Here is a 14,936-nt window from a genome sequence, read left to right on the forward strand (position 1 = left end):
TATACGTACTCTGTATGTGCCATTGTATTAAAAGAATTGTTCCCTCGCATTAGTGGCCACTTCAGGTTGCGGTCTCTGTAGATTCCCAAGGCATTTTTTCTCTTCTTTTCATTCCTGGTGAAAATGACTCTTCTCTTCACACAGTTGCCGATTACCTTTCCTCCCCAGCTGACTTGGCGATTTGCCTATTGTGCTTTCAGGACATACATGCAGCCAGGGCAAGCCACCACGTAGGGTCCATCCCCCAGAGATCTCAGCATGGCCGGCCTGGTGACGACAACCCCGTAGTCCACTTCTTCAAGAACATTGTAAGTCTCCTCTCTCCTTGTTATGCACTAAAATAAAATATTTTCTTTAGGACCCACCAGTAACCAAACACTCCCAATTCCATCCCTGGAAGTGTTCAAGGCCAGGCTGGATGGGGCTTTGAGCAGCCTGGTCTAGTGGGAGGTGTCCCTGCCCAGGGCAGGGGGGTTGGAACTAGGTGATCTTTAAGGTCCCTTCCAACCCGAACCATTCTATGATTCATCAGCCATTATTTTGAACCTCATGAATTGTACTCTGCCTTTGAGCTCATCGTGCCATTCAAATACAAAAATAGTTTTTACTGGGAAACACAAATACTAAAATGCTACCAAAAAAAGGTGGGTGAAGCCTCCATTGGCATAGTCAAATCTCAACAACAACCATTCCAAATTATGCAGCTTCACCATTTGCAGGTTTTGTCCTTGTGTCATCAGCATTGGCTGTATTTAGGCATCTCTTCTCTTTAAAACAAACAAACAAAAACCACACCAAAAATCCAGTCTGTTCTAGGGAAAGCCTAAGACAGCAGAGGAGCTTCTCAGTGCGATTACTTAGAGAGCACTTAATCCTGACAGCAGGCAACAGGCTTGATGATTCCCTACATTAATTGTTGCCTTGGTTTTACAACTTTTTTTGTGTTGTTTTTTAGGTCTCACCCCGTACACCTCCCCCAATGCAAGCAAAGGTAAGCATTTTCAGGGGCACAAGCAATGTCCAAGATCTTTTGTGGGCTGATTTATTCCAATCCAACTGCTAGCCTGATTCATTTTCTTTATCGACACCAAGTAAAAATGCGGAATTATCACCGGGCATATTTAAAGCAAGGGACTACGACAGCAAAGCCATGGTTCTCTTCCTCATGCACTTCTTGACTTGCTGCATGACATGCAACAATTTAAAGCCTCTTGCAGGGATTTTTATATTCAATTTATGTTGTGATTGCTTTATGCAATGAACTAATAACAGGTAATGCTTTCAAACAAGCCTCACCCACCAGGAACTCTCCTCTACGTTTACTAAGCTCAGCTGGCCTCGAAAGTACATGATACTGACAAACCATGGCTAGCAAAGTCAGTTCTTGTAATTTATAATAAAGAATTTTACCTTTCTTGTTTTATGGACTAACCCTACACAGATTGTTGTTTTCAACTCCTGCCTCATTATCTGGCCAGAATTTTGTTACTTTTACTGCATTTTCATCTTCTGCTGCGTATGGTACAGCCAGATGCGATGTTCCATAGTGATCACCATGTCATTGTTTCTATTTCTTGCATGTGCAGGGAAGAGGATTATCCCTCACCAGATTTAGCTGGGTAGGTGACGATGAGCTTTCCATCACAGCCATTTTGTTTACCAGGCCAAAGCATACCTCGCTCCGTTGCCTCAACCCGCTGCAGCAACGCGATAATTTCGTTTTTGTCTCGATTTCGCTATTTTGCTTTTCCTGTTGCACTTTCCTCCCCTCCTCCCACAGCACTTTAAGACGGTAATTTTGTTGCTTGCTCTTATCCAGCAACTTGACAGCCTCGCAGCGATAATTTCTTTGGCTTTAGCTTGAAGGGAGCAAAATCCACTGCATGGCAAAGCTCTCTTCCCTTAAAGACTCCTGGAAGACTCATCTGCTGCTTTTTTCTTTTCCTGGGAAGGACAAAAATGGGAGGGAGGACTGGGACAAGATGGGCGCTTATTCCACAGCTCCAATTGCTTTTATACAGTAAAGTCTGCAAAACTAACACTGTCACTAATTCAAGTATTTTGTCCCACCTTTCCTTGCAACCCCTTTCGGTAAGACGAGATCTGCCTAAACGATTAGGCAAGTTCTTCCCACAGTTACCTCACAACTCATTAAATTCTACTTCTCTACCACAGGTTTGATTTTATATGAGGCGGACATGTAAATTACTTGCACTTTAAGACAAAAATAGTAAAGCCTTCAAGCCATTAAGTATTTCTTTCCCTATCAGAACACCACAAATTATGACATCTTAGAACTCGTGAAATTGAAACAGTTTAAGTTTTGTCACGCAGGTTAACCTTCCGAGTATCCAGTTTTTTATTATTAATTCCTCTTTTACAGATTGGTGCTTCCTTCAGATTTGAATACTTTCAGATAATTTCCTAACATTGTCCTTCATCCTTGTTTATTACGTAAAAGATTGTTTTATTCCAACACCTCTAAATCTCTCATTTGAGTGTTACATTCCAGTGATCACAAACAAAGATTACAATGTGCATATGATAATTGGCATGCGATAATTTGCAATCTATATGAAAATCTTTCTTTGCAGGGTGGTGAAGGACACAAGCCAGGATATGGAGGAAGCGGAAAATTCTATGAGCATAAATCTGCTCACAAGGGACATAAGGGATCCTATCATGAGGGCCAGGGCACTCTTTCCAAAATCTTTAAACTGGTAAAGTACAACTGAACTTACTCTAAGTACAAAAAAAAAAAAATTGAGTCCAGGAAAGAGAGAAGCCAAACCTCTCCAGAACCTGCCATGTTTGAAACAACTACATTTCCTTAAGGCTTCTGAAGGAACTAGATTTGCATGGATAAACCAGAAGGTTATCTCATGGCCTAATAACTACCTACATGATAGGAAACAAAGGTAAAAATACACAGTCAGTTCCCGGCAGGAAAGAAGGTAAGTCCCCAAAGTCCCCCAAAGACCTGCACCAGGATCTGTGCTGTGACTGAGCACACCAATGGCTTGGAACACAGAAGATGAGCGAGGTGACAACAGCTTGCTGCTGCTAAATTGTTCAGACTAGTGAAAATGAAAGCGCGCTGATAAGCTGCAGAATGGTAGTACAGGGCAGTGCTGGACAAATAGTTGGTTGAGATGCCGTAACAACTTGAACAGTCCCTGCTTGTTCCCACCCCAGGTGGGAGACCCCCTACAACGTGCCAGTGCAGTGAGCTGCGACACCACACAGTGGGGCAAATTAGAAACACTGTGCCATATGAAAAATAAACATTTGGTCAGATTATCTTTAATCCGGTTCGGTTCGCCATTTCGAGCCACCGCACGGTCCCACCAACACAGCTAATAAATGAAAACAGAAGAGGAAAAAAAAGTCTGTTGTGAGGATTTTTCACATTCTGTGTCAGAAAAGAGACACGTGAAAAGCACATCACGGCCGCTGGCAGCTACTTTAACTAAGGCTGGATTTTTCCTCAAAGGTAGTGAAGCATTCACAAGTAACAAATCATCTAACATACTATTCGCACCTGAAGAATGCGATCAGCAGTAGTCTTAACTTCCAAGACCGGTCTGAGATCCCATTAGCAGAGCCGATCATCTCAGCCTCTTACTACTCTTACTCTCCAACAGGAGATATTACAGCACCTTCGCCGATAGCAAAAATACACTTTTCTCTCTTACATAGTTTAGGGTACATATCTTTCATTGTAGAGCTGTTTTTCATACATACGCATCACCAAGTGACAGCTTGCAAACTTCAATAGTAAGAATTCTTACGTTGCAATTTCAGAAAAGGAATGAGCTCTTCAGAGGCCCAGGTAAAAATCAAAAATTTACCTTTTACATCTAATTTTCACACTGTGCACTTGTACCTTTTTAGTGGAGTTCAGATACATCAATACCCTGGCTACATACTGATATGATTTGTAAAATTTCTTTTGAACATCTGAAAATACCAGATAATAATCTCTCCCAAAATTTAACATTCTCTCTTTTACATAACCATCACAACTATTTAACTTGGATTTATATATAACTGATGATATGTATATATACACCAGTTCTACTTTTTAGGTAGCCTTTTCCAAGCCATTATAACTTTTGGAACTCATCTCAGTTTTATTCGGGCCCCTTTGATTTAGGCCCATTCCTTATAGCAGGAGGCGTTAATAACTATTTCTTTATATAATTCCGCAGTCTTTTACAGTAAAAAAAAGTTATCCATTCTTTAAAATAACTTTGAATGAAAAAAAGCCAGTTACCTAATGGATTACACTAAGTTTTCCTTGAAACAGTTCAGCATAACTAAGGAGGGAGGACTGAAAAATGAGAATATAAACAAACAAAATCTCAAAGTACACATATGCCTAATTTTTTCTAAGTAAATAGTCCAGTCATCAACTGATTACAGTAACAATTGCCACACTCTCTCACATTTGTGGTTGTAAGCGTATCGTTTAAGGTTTCCCTAGAAAGTTGCTAAAGGCCCAGGAAAAGCTACCCGAGGTAGTCTGATCTTAAATTCCAAAAATGAAACACCAAAACTTCCGCTTGGATCATCTTTGCTGTAAAACTGCTGTAGGGCTTTTCTCAATTGCAAATGTATGAATTGTTGCAAGTATTTTTTTTCCTAGTTTGATGTTTTATTAGTAGTAGTAAAAATAGGACAGGTTCCAGCCCTTTACTTTTTCTTAGTTTTTTTCCTCTATTTGCATCTGAGCTTTCCATACAAGACTGATGTTGATAGAATCACATTAACGATTTACCCTAAGAAATATTACAGAATAAAACTTTTACATGTCAGTTCTTTCCGACGTGAGACTATTACAACTTGTATGCAAGATCTGCAATTTTTGGTTTTGGTGGGTGGGGTGGTTTTTTTTGGTTGTTTTTTGTTTTTTTAAAGTACACAGTTCAGGAATAGGCATGAGAATGAAAATTTCCAAGATGTCCGAGTAAATACATTGCTTTCATTAGGAAGGCTTGAATAAGAACATGCAGCTACAAATAATTCATGAGAGACTGTCTAGCCCTGTATGAGAGATTTAGCGAGAATAAATTAATCCTACGTGAAATTAAACAAAAAGCAATCATCTCTCTGATGTGAAAATTCCAATAATATTCAGCAATGTATTACAGGGCACTGCAAGCCATTTTCACTAGCTACTATTTAAAATGTTGTTGTCCTAAAGATTGATGTTTTTCAATTTATAGCCCCAAATATACAGTACCTTTTAATTAACTTAACTCCATTCTTCCCTCCACAGGGAGGCTCTGGGTCCCGACCTGGATCGCGGTCTGGTTCACCAGTTGCTAGGCGCTGAAGCTCTAAGATGCCACCCGAGGATCATGTACTCTGCTTCATAATGTAACTGCCTTAAAATTAATAACAACTGCAACAATTACCTAGATAGATGCAATCCATTACTTAATGCCAATTAGGTTCTGCATGCAGTAGATCATACAAACTTCTATTGGCAATCCCTGACCAACAGTTGAATGAAAGGAACACAAAAAGTAGCTTTACTAGATGTTTTCCTTATTTTATGTGAAGTAACAGGATCTCTGACTTTACTCATTCTTCTTCAGGATGCCCTAACTGTATGCTGGACTTCATTATTTCTCCCAAGCACCTAATTTGAGCTCAAGTCTCCTGGTTTCGTTTTAGTGAACATCAGAATTACAAATAAAGAGCTAATGTCTTGGATACTGAGCACTGCTGTTAATGAATTTCTGAGACACTGCTGTTAAAAAAAAAAAATTCCACCATGTGCAGAAGTTGTAAGGACTGTTTATCCAAACACTTTTTTTTATTTGTTGTTTTTTGTTTGTTTGTTTTTTTTTTTTAATTTTGTTTTAATCTTCCTTCTCTCACTCACAGAATAATTTATTTTCATAACAGGATTAGGCAGTCATGGAAAGGTTTACCAAACATTGGGAGTTCAAGGTATGTGAAGCGTGGGAGGGGGCAGATGTTGTAGAATCAATACGATGCTGAGCAACAGTAATAAGGAAATTCTTTCCATACCATGAATTGCTCATCGCATCCAAACCATTAGAATTAATAGCAGATGAGGGAGAGAAAGAGGATTTCAAATTTGAGTTAGACTAATGTTAAGAAACAAGGGATATTCCCAGAGAAGAAACATCTAAGATCGCACAAGTGACCACTGGACGTCACTGGTGCTTCACACAAACTCTGCTGCAAGAGCATTAACTTTGCAGTATAGCAAACAAGTAAATAAATATATAAACAAATAAGTCTAATTTCTGAAAGAGAGCCCTTCAGTACTGGTATCTCAGATAGTGCTGCACATCTCGCGGTAGAACTTCAAATCTTTCTCTCGGTATTGCAGCAGTGTTCTATTTGATCAGCTCATCTTTTGCCTGAGTAACACCTGGCTGCCTATTAAGGGCAGTGCACCAAAGCAAACTCATAGTAAACTACTGTGAACGTTTAACTGTTGTACTGTAGTTGCCTTATAGAAATAAATTATAGCTGAGTTAGATTTAGATATTAATCTTTTATCAATTACTAAAATGAATGTGTGGCAATGGTATTTCCAACCACACTTAGGGAAAAGGCTCTTCTGAATTGCACTGTTTTATTACTTAAGCTTACATTTCTTCAAGCTGTCATCTAAGCGTCTGATTAATTATTTTATTTTTCTAGTTTTAGGCCTATGCATTGTAGACTACAGTTAATGTGTCCCAGGTTGAAGCTGCATTCCTAATAAGTGCCCAGTAAAAGTTACCTATAAATATGTATCTTAATTGCATTTCACATCTAAATCTATTGTAGGTTTAAATCAGTGTCCATTAATATGAAGCAATGAAAGATGAGAGGATAGAAAATACATAGAGACTAAAGAAAAGAAAACCACCAAAATTATTAAGCATACACACACATACTACATCTTCTATTATCTACATTGGTTGCTATGTGTATTTTTCTATTGTAGCTTCATTCAGATGTATACTCTGCAACGTAATAGTTGATTTAATTTGAGTACGTCTTGTTCTTATAGGAACACAGCTTTTAAAAATATTCATTATTGAAATAAAGTAATCAACTTGAAATGAAACTTGGACCAGTTTTGTCTTTTGCAACAGAGAACATTTATATAAAAGTTCTGTGGCTGGTTTTTTGTCCACAATTTACGACTAACGTTCAGATACTAGAAAATGACACTTTGGGATGCAGGACCCACTTGCCTGCACGCAGGCTCCTAGTGACAGTGCCGGTGACTCAGCATGGCCCGCAAGGCTGACAGTATAATACAGGATCTATGGGAGGCCAGTGCCTCTGTGGAACGGCAGCTAAAGGCCGGGGGATATTGCAAGGCATAAAATGCAGATGTACAGGCCATGAAATCCCACCCCCCACAAACACGCACAGCACAAAGTATCTTCTTTGAACAGGGTATGTGTAAAGCAAGCCGTTTTTTAAAGCAGCCTTCAAAAATGGGAAAGACTGTTTAAGGTAAAAAAAAAAAAAGACAGAACTTATCCAAAGCTTCTCCCTTGCCTTCATCACTCTGCTTTCCCCTCAGTCATCTTTTCCAGAGGCTGGAAGTGGCTTTTTTGGATTTACTTCCTACAGGAAGAAAAGGTATGGTACTTTAAAGCAGAACTTTAGCAACACAAGTCTCGCAGAAGAGACTAAAACTTAGACTGAAATTTATCCTTTTAATAACTAGTAGTAACTAGTAGTTTTACTGAAAAACAGCAGTTTAAATGGCCATGTGACTTGTAAGCAAATGATTGTCCCTGAAATAAGAACGCACTACCAGTGCTGGGCATGTGTCATTTCTTGTGCTGAAGGAAGGGACATAAACCCAAAGAAATACTTGAGCAGACACAAGCCGAAAGGCCTGACGCTAGCGTAGGCTTACTACTGCATCCAACCAGAAAGAAGAGAGGCATTCCTACGTGCCATTCACTTACCCACCGTACAATGTGACTCTTCAAACAGGCCTTAGAACAAGAATTCTTTCTGCCTCCTAAAAAATGCATCTACTTCAGCATTGCTTTTGAAAATACCAACATATTGGTTACAGTGTCTGTATTTGTGCTGAAAATCAGATACGCTGCTTTGAAATTCTCCGACCCAGTCTTACCAAGCAACCTGGGCTACGAAAGCCTCTGTGCCAGGATACTCGAGTGAATTCTCGAAGTTCGAGAGGGACGAGGATTCAGGGAAGCAAATCAAATACCATGATACAAAAAAGTTTTTTAGAAGTCTATTTACTGTAACTGACAGGACTCCAAGTGCTGGAGGAGTAAGCAAACTGAATTCAGGAAAAATGACAGGCGAATCCATAACTCACAGTGCTTATTTAACACTTCCAAGACTTAGAACACAAGCTCACTGCCTCTAATCGAGACATAGCACTGTGAGAAGTGACCATTTAAAAAACGGCATCTCTTTATTTATGAGATCTGCTTTTAGCCCACGCTCACCGAGTATCAAGCACTACCGGCTCTTACTTGCTGGCAAAGCAATCGCAGCTGGAGCAGACCGAGCGCTTTCAAGCGGTCAGGAATCACGTTCCCATTCTGCAGGATGGATTTGCATCTGGACGTGACTAGCTAGAAATCACCTTCTGTCAAACTGTATTTGGCAACCTCTGGAAAGCGTCATCCCCCTACGCAGCAAATCAACCCCCAACAAACTTTGCTGTGCGTTTATACAGTGTTCTCTGAAAGAGGAGGGAAAGAGGTTTTGTACATGGTACAGGCAACACAGCCCATTTTCCTGTATTATTACAGATAAACAGGGGGTGATGCCATGGGGCCAGTATGCCTTCAGACAACTGTAAAACACAACATCTTTTTTAAACAACTGAAACACTAATAGGGTGTCTGGAAGGAAAGGCACTGCTGGAACAACTTCACATACATTCTTTACATATAGTATGTATTGAGACACACACTTCTGGTAAATACGGTTTTTAGAATTTCCTAAAACCCAGAATCAAATGCTTAAAAAATACAGGAAACACAATTTGGAAAAAAGTAGTATTATTTAACATGTTTTTGAATTAAATATTCCACATAACAAAAGTGTTATTTTCATGTCACCAACTCTATTACTTATATACATATGCCAAAGAGTTAACAAAAGAATTAAAATATGCCCTATCAAAACCAACAGTGATTTCTTGCTTCAGCAATCTGAAATAACTAGTTTGTATCATAGACAAAGTATAGACAATATTTACAGAAAAGGGCTTTTTGGATCTGAGAGCAATTATTTTTCAGAAGGTAAATTAAAATCCAGCTCTGTATTATAGTACAACAAATCCACCACTGACCTAGAAGTGCTTGTGGCAAACCAAAAAGATGAGCTTCCTGCAACTGGGATTGGTATTTACAAAATATACTGATCAGCCACACAGAGGCTCATATAACTTTAAATATATATATATATACATACAAGCACACATATATATATCTATATATATGTAACATAAATAAAATTCAAAAGAACAAGGTAAAAATAAGAAAAGAGCTTCTGTCTTTGGAATGTCTAAAAGATGACTATGTTTTTACTCCAGTGTTTCTTTGTTATGAATATACTTAATGAGTGGCACCTTTCAAAGCATTACTTAAGTCAACTAGGTAGTTTTGCTGAAACAATGACTTAACAACAAATAGAAGTAACGTATTTCCCAAATTCACAAAGAAAATAATGAGCAATTTACAGATTTGAAATGATAACTGTTTACAGCACTGAGGAACACTGCAGAATATAGGTGACCTAGCGTGCATCTAACTTTCTCACTGCTAACACAAAACTGTATGTTTTCTTCCCAGATTTAGTATATGGCTGTGTTTTCCACAGATGCTGAGATATGTACCTGCTGATCCAATACAGCAAACATAAAAGAAGAGGCTTTCATTGGAACCTCTTCTAGTTTGGATTTTCTTTAAATAATTACTGCTGAGTTTAAAACCTCAGACTTTTAATGAAAAAACTAACAACTAACTGCCTCTGCGGTTGGAATGGAAATGAACATGCTCCCTCTCAAGAGTTTAACTCAAGAAAAGCCGTAAGTTCATGGCATTTTATTTTTTTAACAAATTCTCAAAATGTATTAAAAAAAAAGCTTAAAACAGAAATGCAGCATTCTCCTGTGCCTTGTAAAAAAAAAAACCAAACAAAACTATTTTATACTGCATGCATCTACTCTGTAACATTGTTTCCAACCTCAATTATTTCTTTAAACACATAAAAAAAGAAAGCTGACTGACAGTTTCATAGTTTTCCCACGAAGTTACTCTTCACCTCCTTTAAAAATGGGAATCATTCTATTTTGATATAAAGTTCCAGTTTATTTTTCAAATAGATATACTGGCTGTGAATTCGAAGATGAAACTGTATACAGTATTACCTGAGTTCATTGATTCACAGACAACTTAGCACAGATTAAATGATGTTTTCCCAATATTCTTCTACAAGCTTAAAAAAAAGAATGATTCTTTCAGGTAACTTTTGTAAATAATTAAAAAAACCTATAATATATTATTCTATTGTTAATATTTTCAATACTTGAAGCTTTAACTGTAAAATCCATCTTTTACTTTTCTGAAAACTTGTTTAGAGAATTTCGAGTCCCAGAAACATTTTTAAGTTTTCAAGTTTCAAGGTGTCATCGAAAAACATTGCCTATACTTTGCCATTCATTTGAAGATTCTTGTACCACTTCTTCTAAATTCAGAGCACGACTAATATCTTCCCCTTCTTGTTCTTGATGACTAGCAGGCTCTTGTACAGGACCTACCAAAGTACAAGAGAAAAAGACAAGTGAGTGATTTCACGTATAGTGTAAGAAAAACGCAAATATAGCGCTTGGGAAGAAAAGAATCATGCTGGGCAAGGTATTACACAGCCACTTCAGATTCTATAAATTCATTAGACAGTCTTTGAGAAGTTTAAAAAAACTAATAAAATTGTTTTCCTGTAATAGCTTGTGAACTTTGTACTTCTGTACTACAGAGCTCCACGTAAAAAAGAAGGGACCATAAGCAGTAACCAATCTCTCTTTCAAATGGCTTTTTGGGTTGCATGTGGAACTACAGCCCACCAACTCTGGTCTTTGGCTATTAGTGCTTAATTCCTCAATAACTTAAGGGAAGTGTTTTGTGCTTTCCTAGTAAAGCATGTAGCTTTCTGCACTCACACCTACTATCGTTTAAGCTACGTACCAGCGTAACCATGAGCCCGTTTCATATGCAGCTTCATATTGCTTTTCTGTGTAAATCCCATTGCACAGTAGTCACATTTATAAGGCCTCTCTCCTGTGTGCTTTTTCATGTGGACTTGAAGAGCACTCTTCTGGTTAAAAGCCTTTTCACATAGTGTACACTGAAATGGCCGTTCCCCTTATAAGAGAAAAACGTATTTAATAATTTCTCATTTCAGCATAAAAATACAGTTCAGAATTCAGTAAAAATCATCAAAATGACCTAGAAATTAGACAGACGATCATCGTCCTTGAGACTTTCTCAAAAACAGCGCTACGGCTCCGTATCATCAGTAAAAACATCCCAAATTAAACATCAGAATATTTACATAAATCCTAAGCCACTGATATCGTTATCTTTCCTATCCAATATTTTATCTAAGTGCATTATTTAATAGAGATGTACAAAATCAGTTTACCAGTTTGACTTTTCTGTACTCAAGGGAACCATCACCATTTTACATTTACAAATAGTGTGGATAAAGCAACATTCTAGAATTAACACAGCTGATGTCTGTAAGAAACTTGGAAGTCAAACGTGTTAAAAACAAAGCTCTGATAATTCTACATGGGACCTGCGGCCTCCTATGCCAATAACTACTAGTGATTCCCACATCTTACCAAAGCAGGCATATTCTTCCAAATCTGCCAGAATACTACTAAATTCTAAACATAAACCCAAGAACATTACAAAAGTATTTAAAATATTTAAAATACCTACACTTTGCAAAAACAGACCTTTGCTTCAACACTCAACCCTACAGCCTCTGACATCAACACAAGACACAATGCTGTATGTCATTAAGGAATTCTGAAAGTACTTTCTGAACTAACAAATATGATTTGCTATTAGTTAGCACAATAAAGCACACGTGGGAATATGAATACTTTTCCACAATTTTCGTTAAAGGAACAATTTCTCTCTTTCTTCATGATCTGTATGTTAGTGTCCGCACATGCATTGTAGGTTCCCTACTAGACCCATTGTAGCTTCTATGCTAAATCCAACTTCTCAGACAATCAATAAGAGGTCCTTTAAAGTACAGAAGTGTTCTTTCTACTTTTGTTAACAATTATTTCACTAGTTTGAAGTGAATCTAGGTTTCCTCAGATACTTTTGACTTCTGGTGTTTTTTATTCTGTTAAGATGAACAGCCTTTTTAGTGTTATGTAATGGATTACCACATGGCTTTTTGGTAGAACTGGAAGCATCTGCTTCCCTCTAATTTCAACAACGTTTTTCCAAACTGCTCTTCACTGATAAATCTGAATGTACAGGATATTTAGAGATATACAGAGAAATAACGTGTTTTCCTTCTGGCCACTGATTCAGTAGGTATTACCCATTGGAAATTATTAAAAATGCTTAATCGAGGTAAAAATCACAAACACTTTCTCACAGAGGAGGATCATACCTTTAGGAAAGCAAATCAGTTTAGACTTACATTAGCAACAGAAACTGATATTGAGGAAAGAGAATGCTCTGGCTGACTCCGCTGGAACAGAGCTATCCTGTTTTGGGAGTCGTCTTTTGCTATGGCACATCCAGTCAAATTCCTTGGTCCCCTCCAGCTCAGTGGCAATACAGGTAACTTTCCCCTGTCCTTTTTAACTCTAGCAGCCATGACAGCTCTTTAGTAGCAGTAGTATGAAAGAGAGAGACATTGTTTCGGAGAACTGACTCCTGTATTTAGAAATCGTGTTCTTAAGATAGAGGTGGTGAAGGGTAAGCAGCTCGGCTATCCTATGTACAACTTTCAACTTGTAGCAGAGCAGAAGCTGTAACCTGAAAAGCACTTTTATCACAGAAAACGTGTGCTCCCTTGGAGAAGTCAGTATAGTCTTTTTATGGAGTAACAGTTGAAACAATAATTACACAGAAAAGAACACAACAAATTAAAAGTACTAGCATTAAACACAGATGAACTGAGTAAGTAATTCAATGACAACGAAGCATTGTACACTGACAAACTTTTAGATACACGCTCATGCATTCACATTACCATTGCAGTACTGCCAGACCCAAAACACAGAGACGCTCAGTCGCACCAGTAAGAATGATGTTCCGGCTTTAAACAAAACATCTCAGTTTGAGATTTCAAGCGCTGTTTCTCATTTTAACTTCTAAATTCTTTGGGTTAGATAGACATTTATTTGGTTTTTTTTAAGCTTAAGTTGATATTCGAATACAGTTACCTCAAACCATGAGCAAGAACTCCAAATATAAAACCCACATATATTAACAAGGAAATCTTGTGAGGTAAAAATAATTTCTGGGGTTACCTGTGTGAATGCGACTATGTCTCTCCAGTTGACTTGGTTTAGCAAAAGCTTTTTCACAAGTATCACACTTAAACACTCTGGGCTTCTGGGAACTCAGTGAAGGTCCAGCCTGATGGGTTTGCATGTGCTCCTAAGCCAGTATAGAAAAAAAATACATCTGAGACTATTAAAAAAAAAAAACCAAAAAACAAAACCAAAACTTATTTAAGGTAGAAATATATTCACACTTCGAAGACAAAAGCAGAGGATCTTAGTCACCGGTAGACAAGCCAGAAAAAGATGGATGCCTGCATTTTATTTTTCTTTTAGATGAGAGGGGTTTTTTTGTATATCAACTCTTTGTAAGGCTGATACATCAGCATCTTTACATTCCTGAAAACCTCTATCAATAACTGCATGCACTGCCTTTTTTTTGCATACATTAGTCCCTTTGATAATTATGTGAAGCAAAATAGAGAAAAAAAAAGGCAAATCCAGAGCTCTTGAAAAGTTTTGTTCACTTACAAACATGGATTTTGGACAACTGTATATTTAAATTAATTTTGGATTTTTTTCCCCTCCCCTCTACAGCCTCCATCTCTCCCCCTTGCCCAACACACAGGTATTCCTACTCAGCACCTGAATAAGTATCATTGTAAAACTGCGCACGCCTTAGAGGGGACTATCACAACATACACACAGCCATACAATGCCAGTGTGCAAATAGAACCATTTCACAATGAACTCTTAAAAAAAAATAATCACTAAGGTCCTTACAGGTATGAGAGTATGACAGGTTTTATCTTTATGAAGAAACATTAATAACAGTTCTAACTTCAGTGTCTTTAATTTGCTGATGCAGGGCCCAGAAGTTCTGCAAATTTAAAGGAGTACCTTATGTTATCTATTAACTTTTTCATTTCAATCTATTTATTAATACCAAGATACTATTGAGATTACAAACATTTAATTTAAAAATCTAATCAAGAACTGTATGTGAAACAGTACTGTCAGTATCTTTCTACTTTCTACCATGTGCGTGGATATTCTTTTCTAGCCTATTCATTACAGGCTAAAGACTATTAATTAGTTTGTACTACACCTAAACAATAAGCTTTCTTAACGTCTGTGAAGTCCTATTCCTCACTCCATGAACTGAAGCAAATTGTGTCTGCAGAATTTGTTTTCACTGGAAAAATCAGCACAAGACGACAGTTACAGGGAAGAATATTATCATCATAGTAATTATAATAATATAGTATTATAGGGAAATAATAAAAGGTCTTCTCAGAAAATCACAGGAGATTCAAAAAGCACAGCTTATTTAAGAGATGAAGAAAATATCTTGCTTTTATCTTGTTCATTACCTCCTGAAGCACTGAAAGGGTGGAAGCAGGCTATGACCTACTCT

At 37.6% G+C, this 14,936-nt stretch overlaps 2 protein-coding genes across 10 annotated transcripts in view; one reads left to right on the forward strand and one right to left on the reverse strand.

Annotated features, from left to right (window-relative positions):
• MBP (myelin basic protein) overlaps positions 1-5,727 on the forward strand; it is a 120,300-nt gene extending 114,573 nt beyond the window's left edge. For both annotated transcript variants that reach the window (XM_074576513.1, XM_074576514.1), the window contains exons 5-9: positions 201-308; positions 956-991; positions 1,587-1,619; positions 2,595-2,720; positions 5,282-5,727. In XM_074576513.1, the coding sequence (XP_074432614.1) occupies positions 201-308; positions 956-991; positions 1,587-1,619; positions 2,595-2,720; positions 5,282-5,338 (360 nt within the window). In that variant the 3' untranslated portion in view covers positions 5,339-5,727. The remainder of the gene's footprint in view (positions 1-200; positions 309-955; positions 992-1,586; positions 1,620-2,594; positions 2,721-5,281) is intronic.
• Positions 5,728-5,849: 122 nt separating this feature from the next.
• Positions 5,850-14,936, reverse strand: part of ZNF236 (zinc finger protein 236) — an 82,914-nt gene continuing 73,827 nt past the window's right edge. For 6 of the 8 annotated variants that reach the window (XM_074576507.1, XM_074576509.1, XM_074576504.1 and 3 more), the window contains 3 exons: positions 13,547-13,676; positions 11,226-11,402; positions 5,850-10,797 (listed from right to left, as the gene is read on the reverse strand). In XM_074576507.1, the coding sequence (XP_074432608.1) occupies positions 10,670-10,797; positions 11,226-11,402; positions 13,547-13,676 (435 nt within the window). In that variant the 3' untranslated portion in view covers positions 5,850-10,669. Of the gene's footprint in view, positions 10,798-11,225; positions 13,677-14,936 lie in introns of those variants that run through there. The other 2 variants (XR_012585688.1, XM_074576511.1) reach the window with 2 other exon arrangements.

This window comes from Larus michahellis, chromosome 2, assembly GCF_964199755.1.
Source record: "Larus michahellis chromosome 2, bLarMic1.1, whole genome shotgun sequence".
NCBI lineage: Eukaryota > Metazoa > Chordata > Aves > Charadriiformes > Laridae > Larus > Larus michahellis.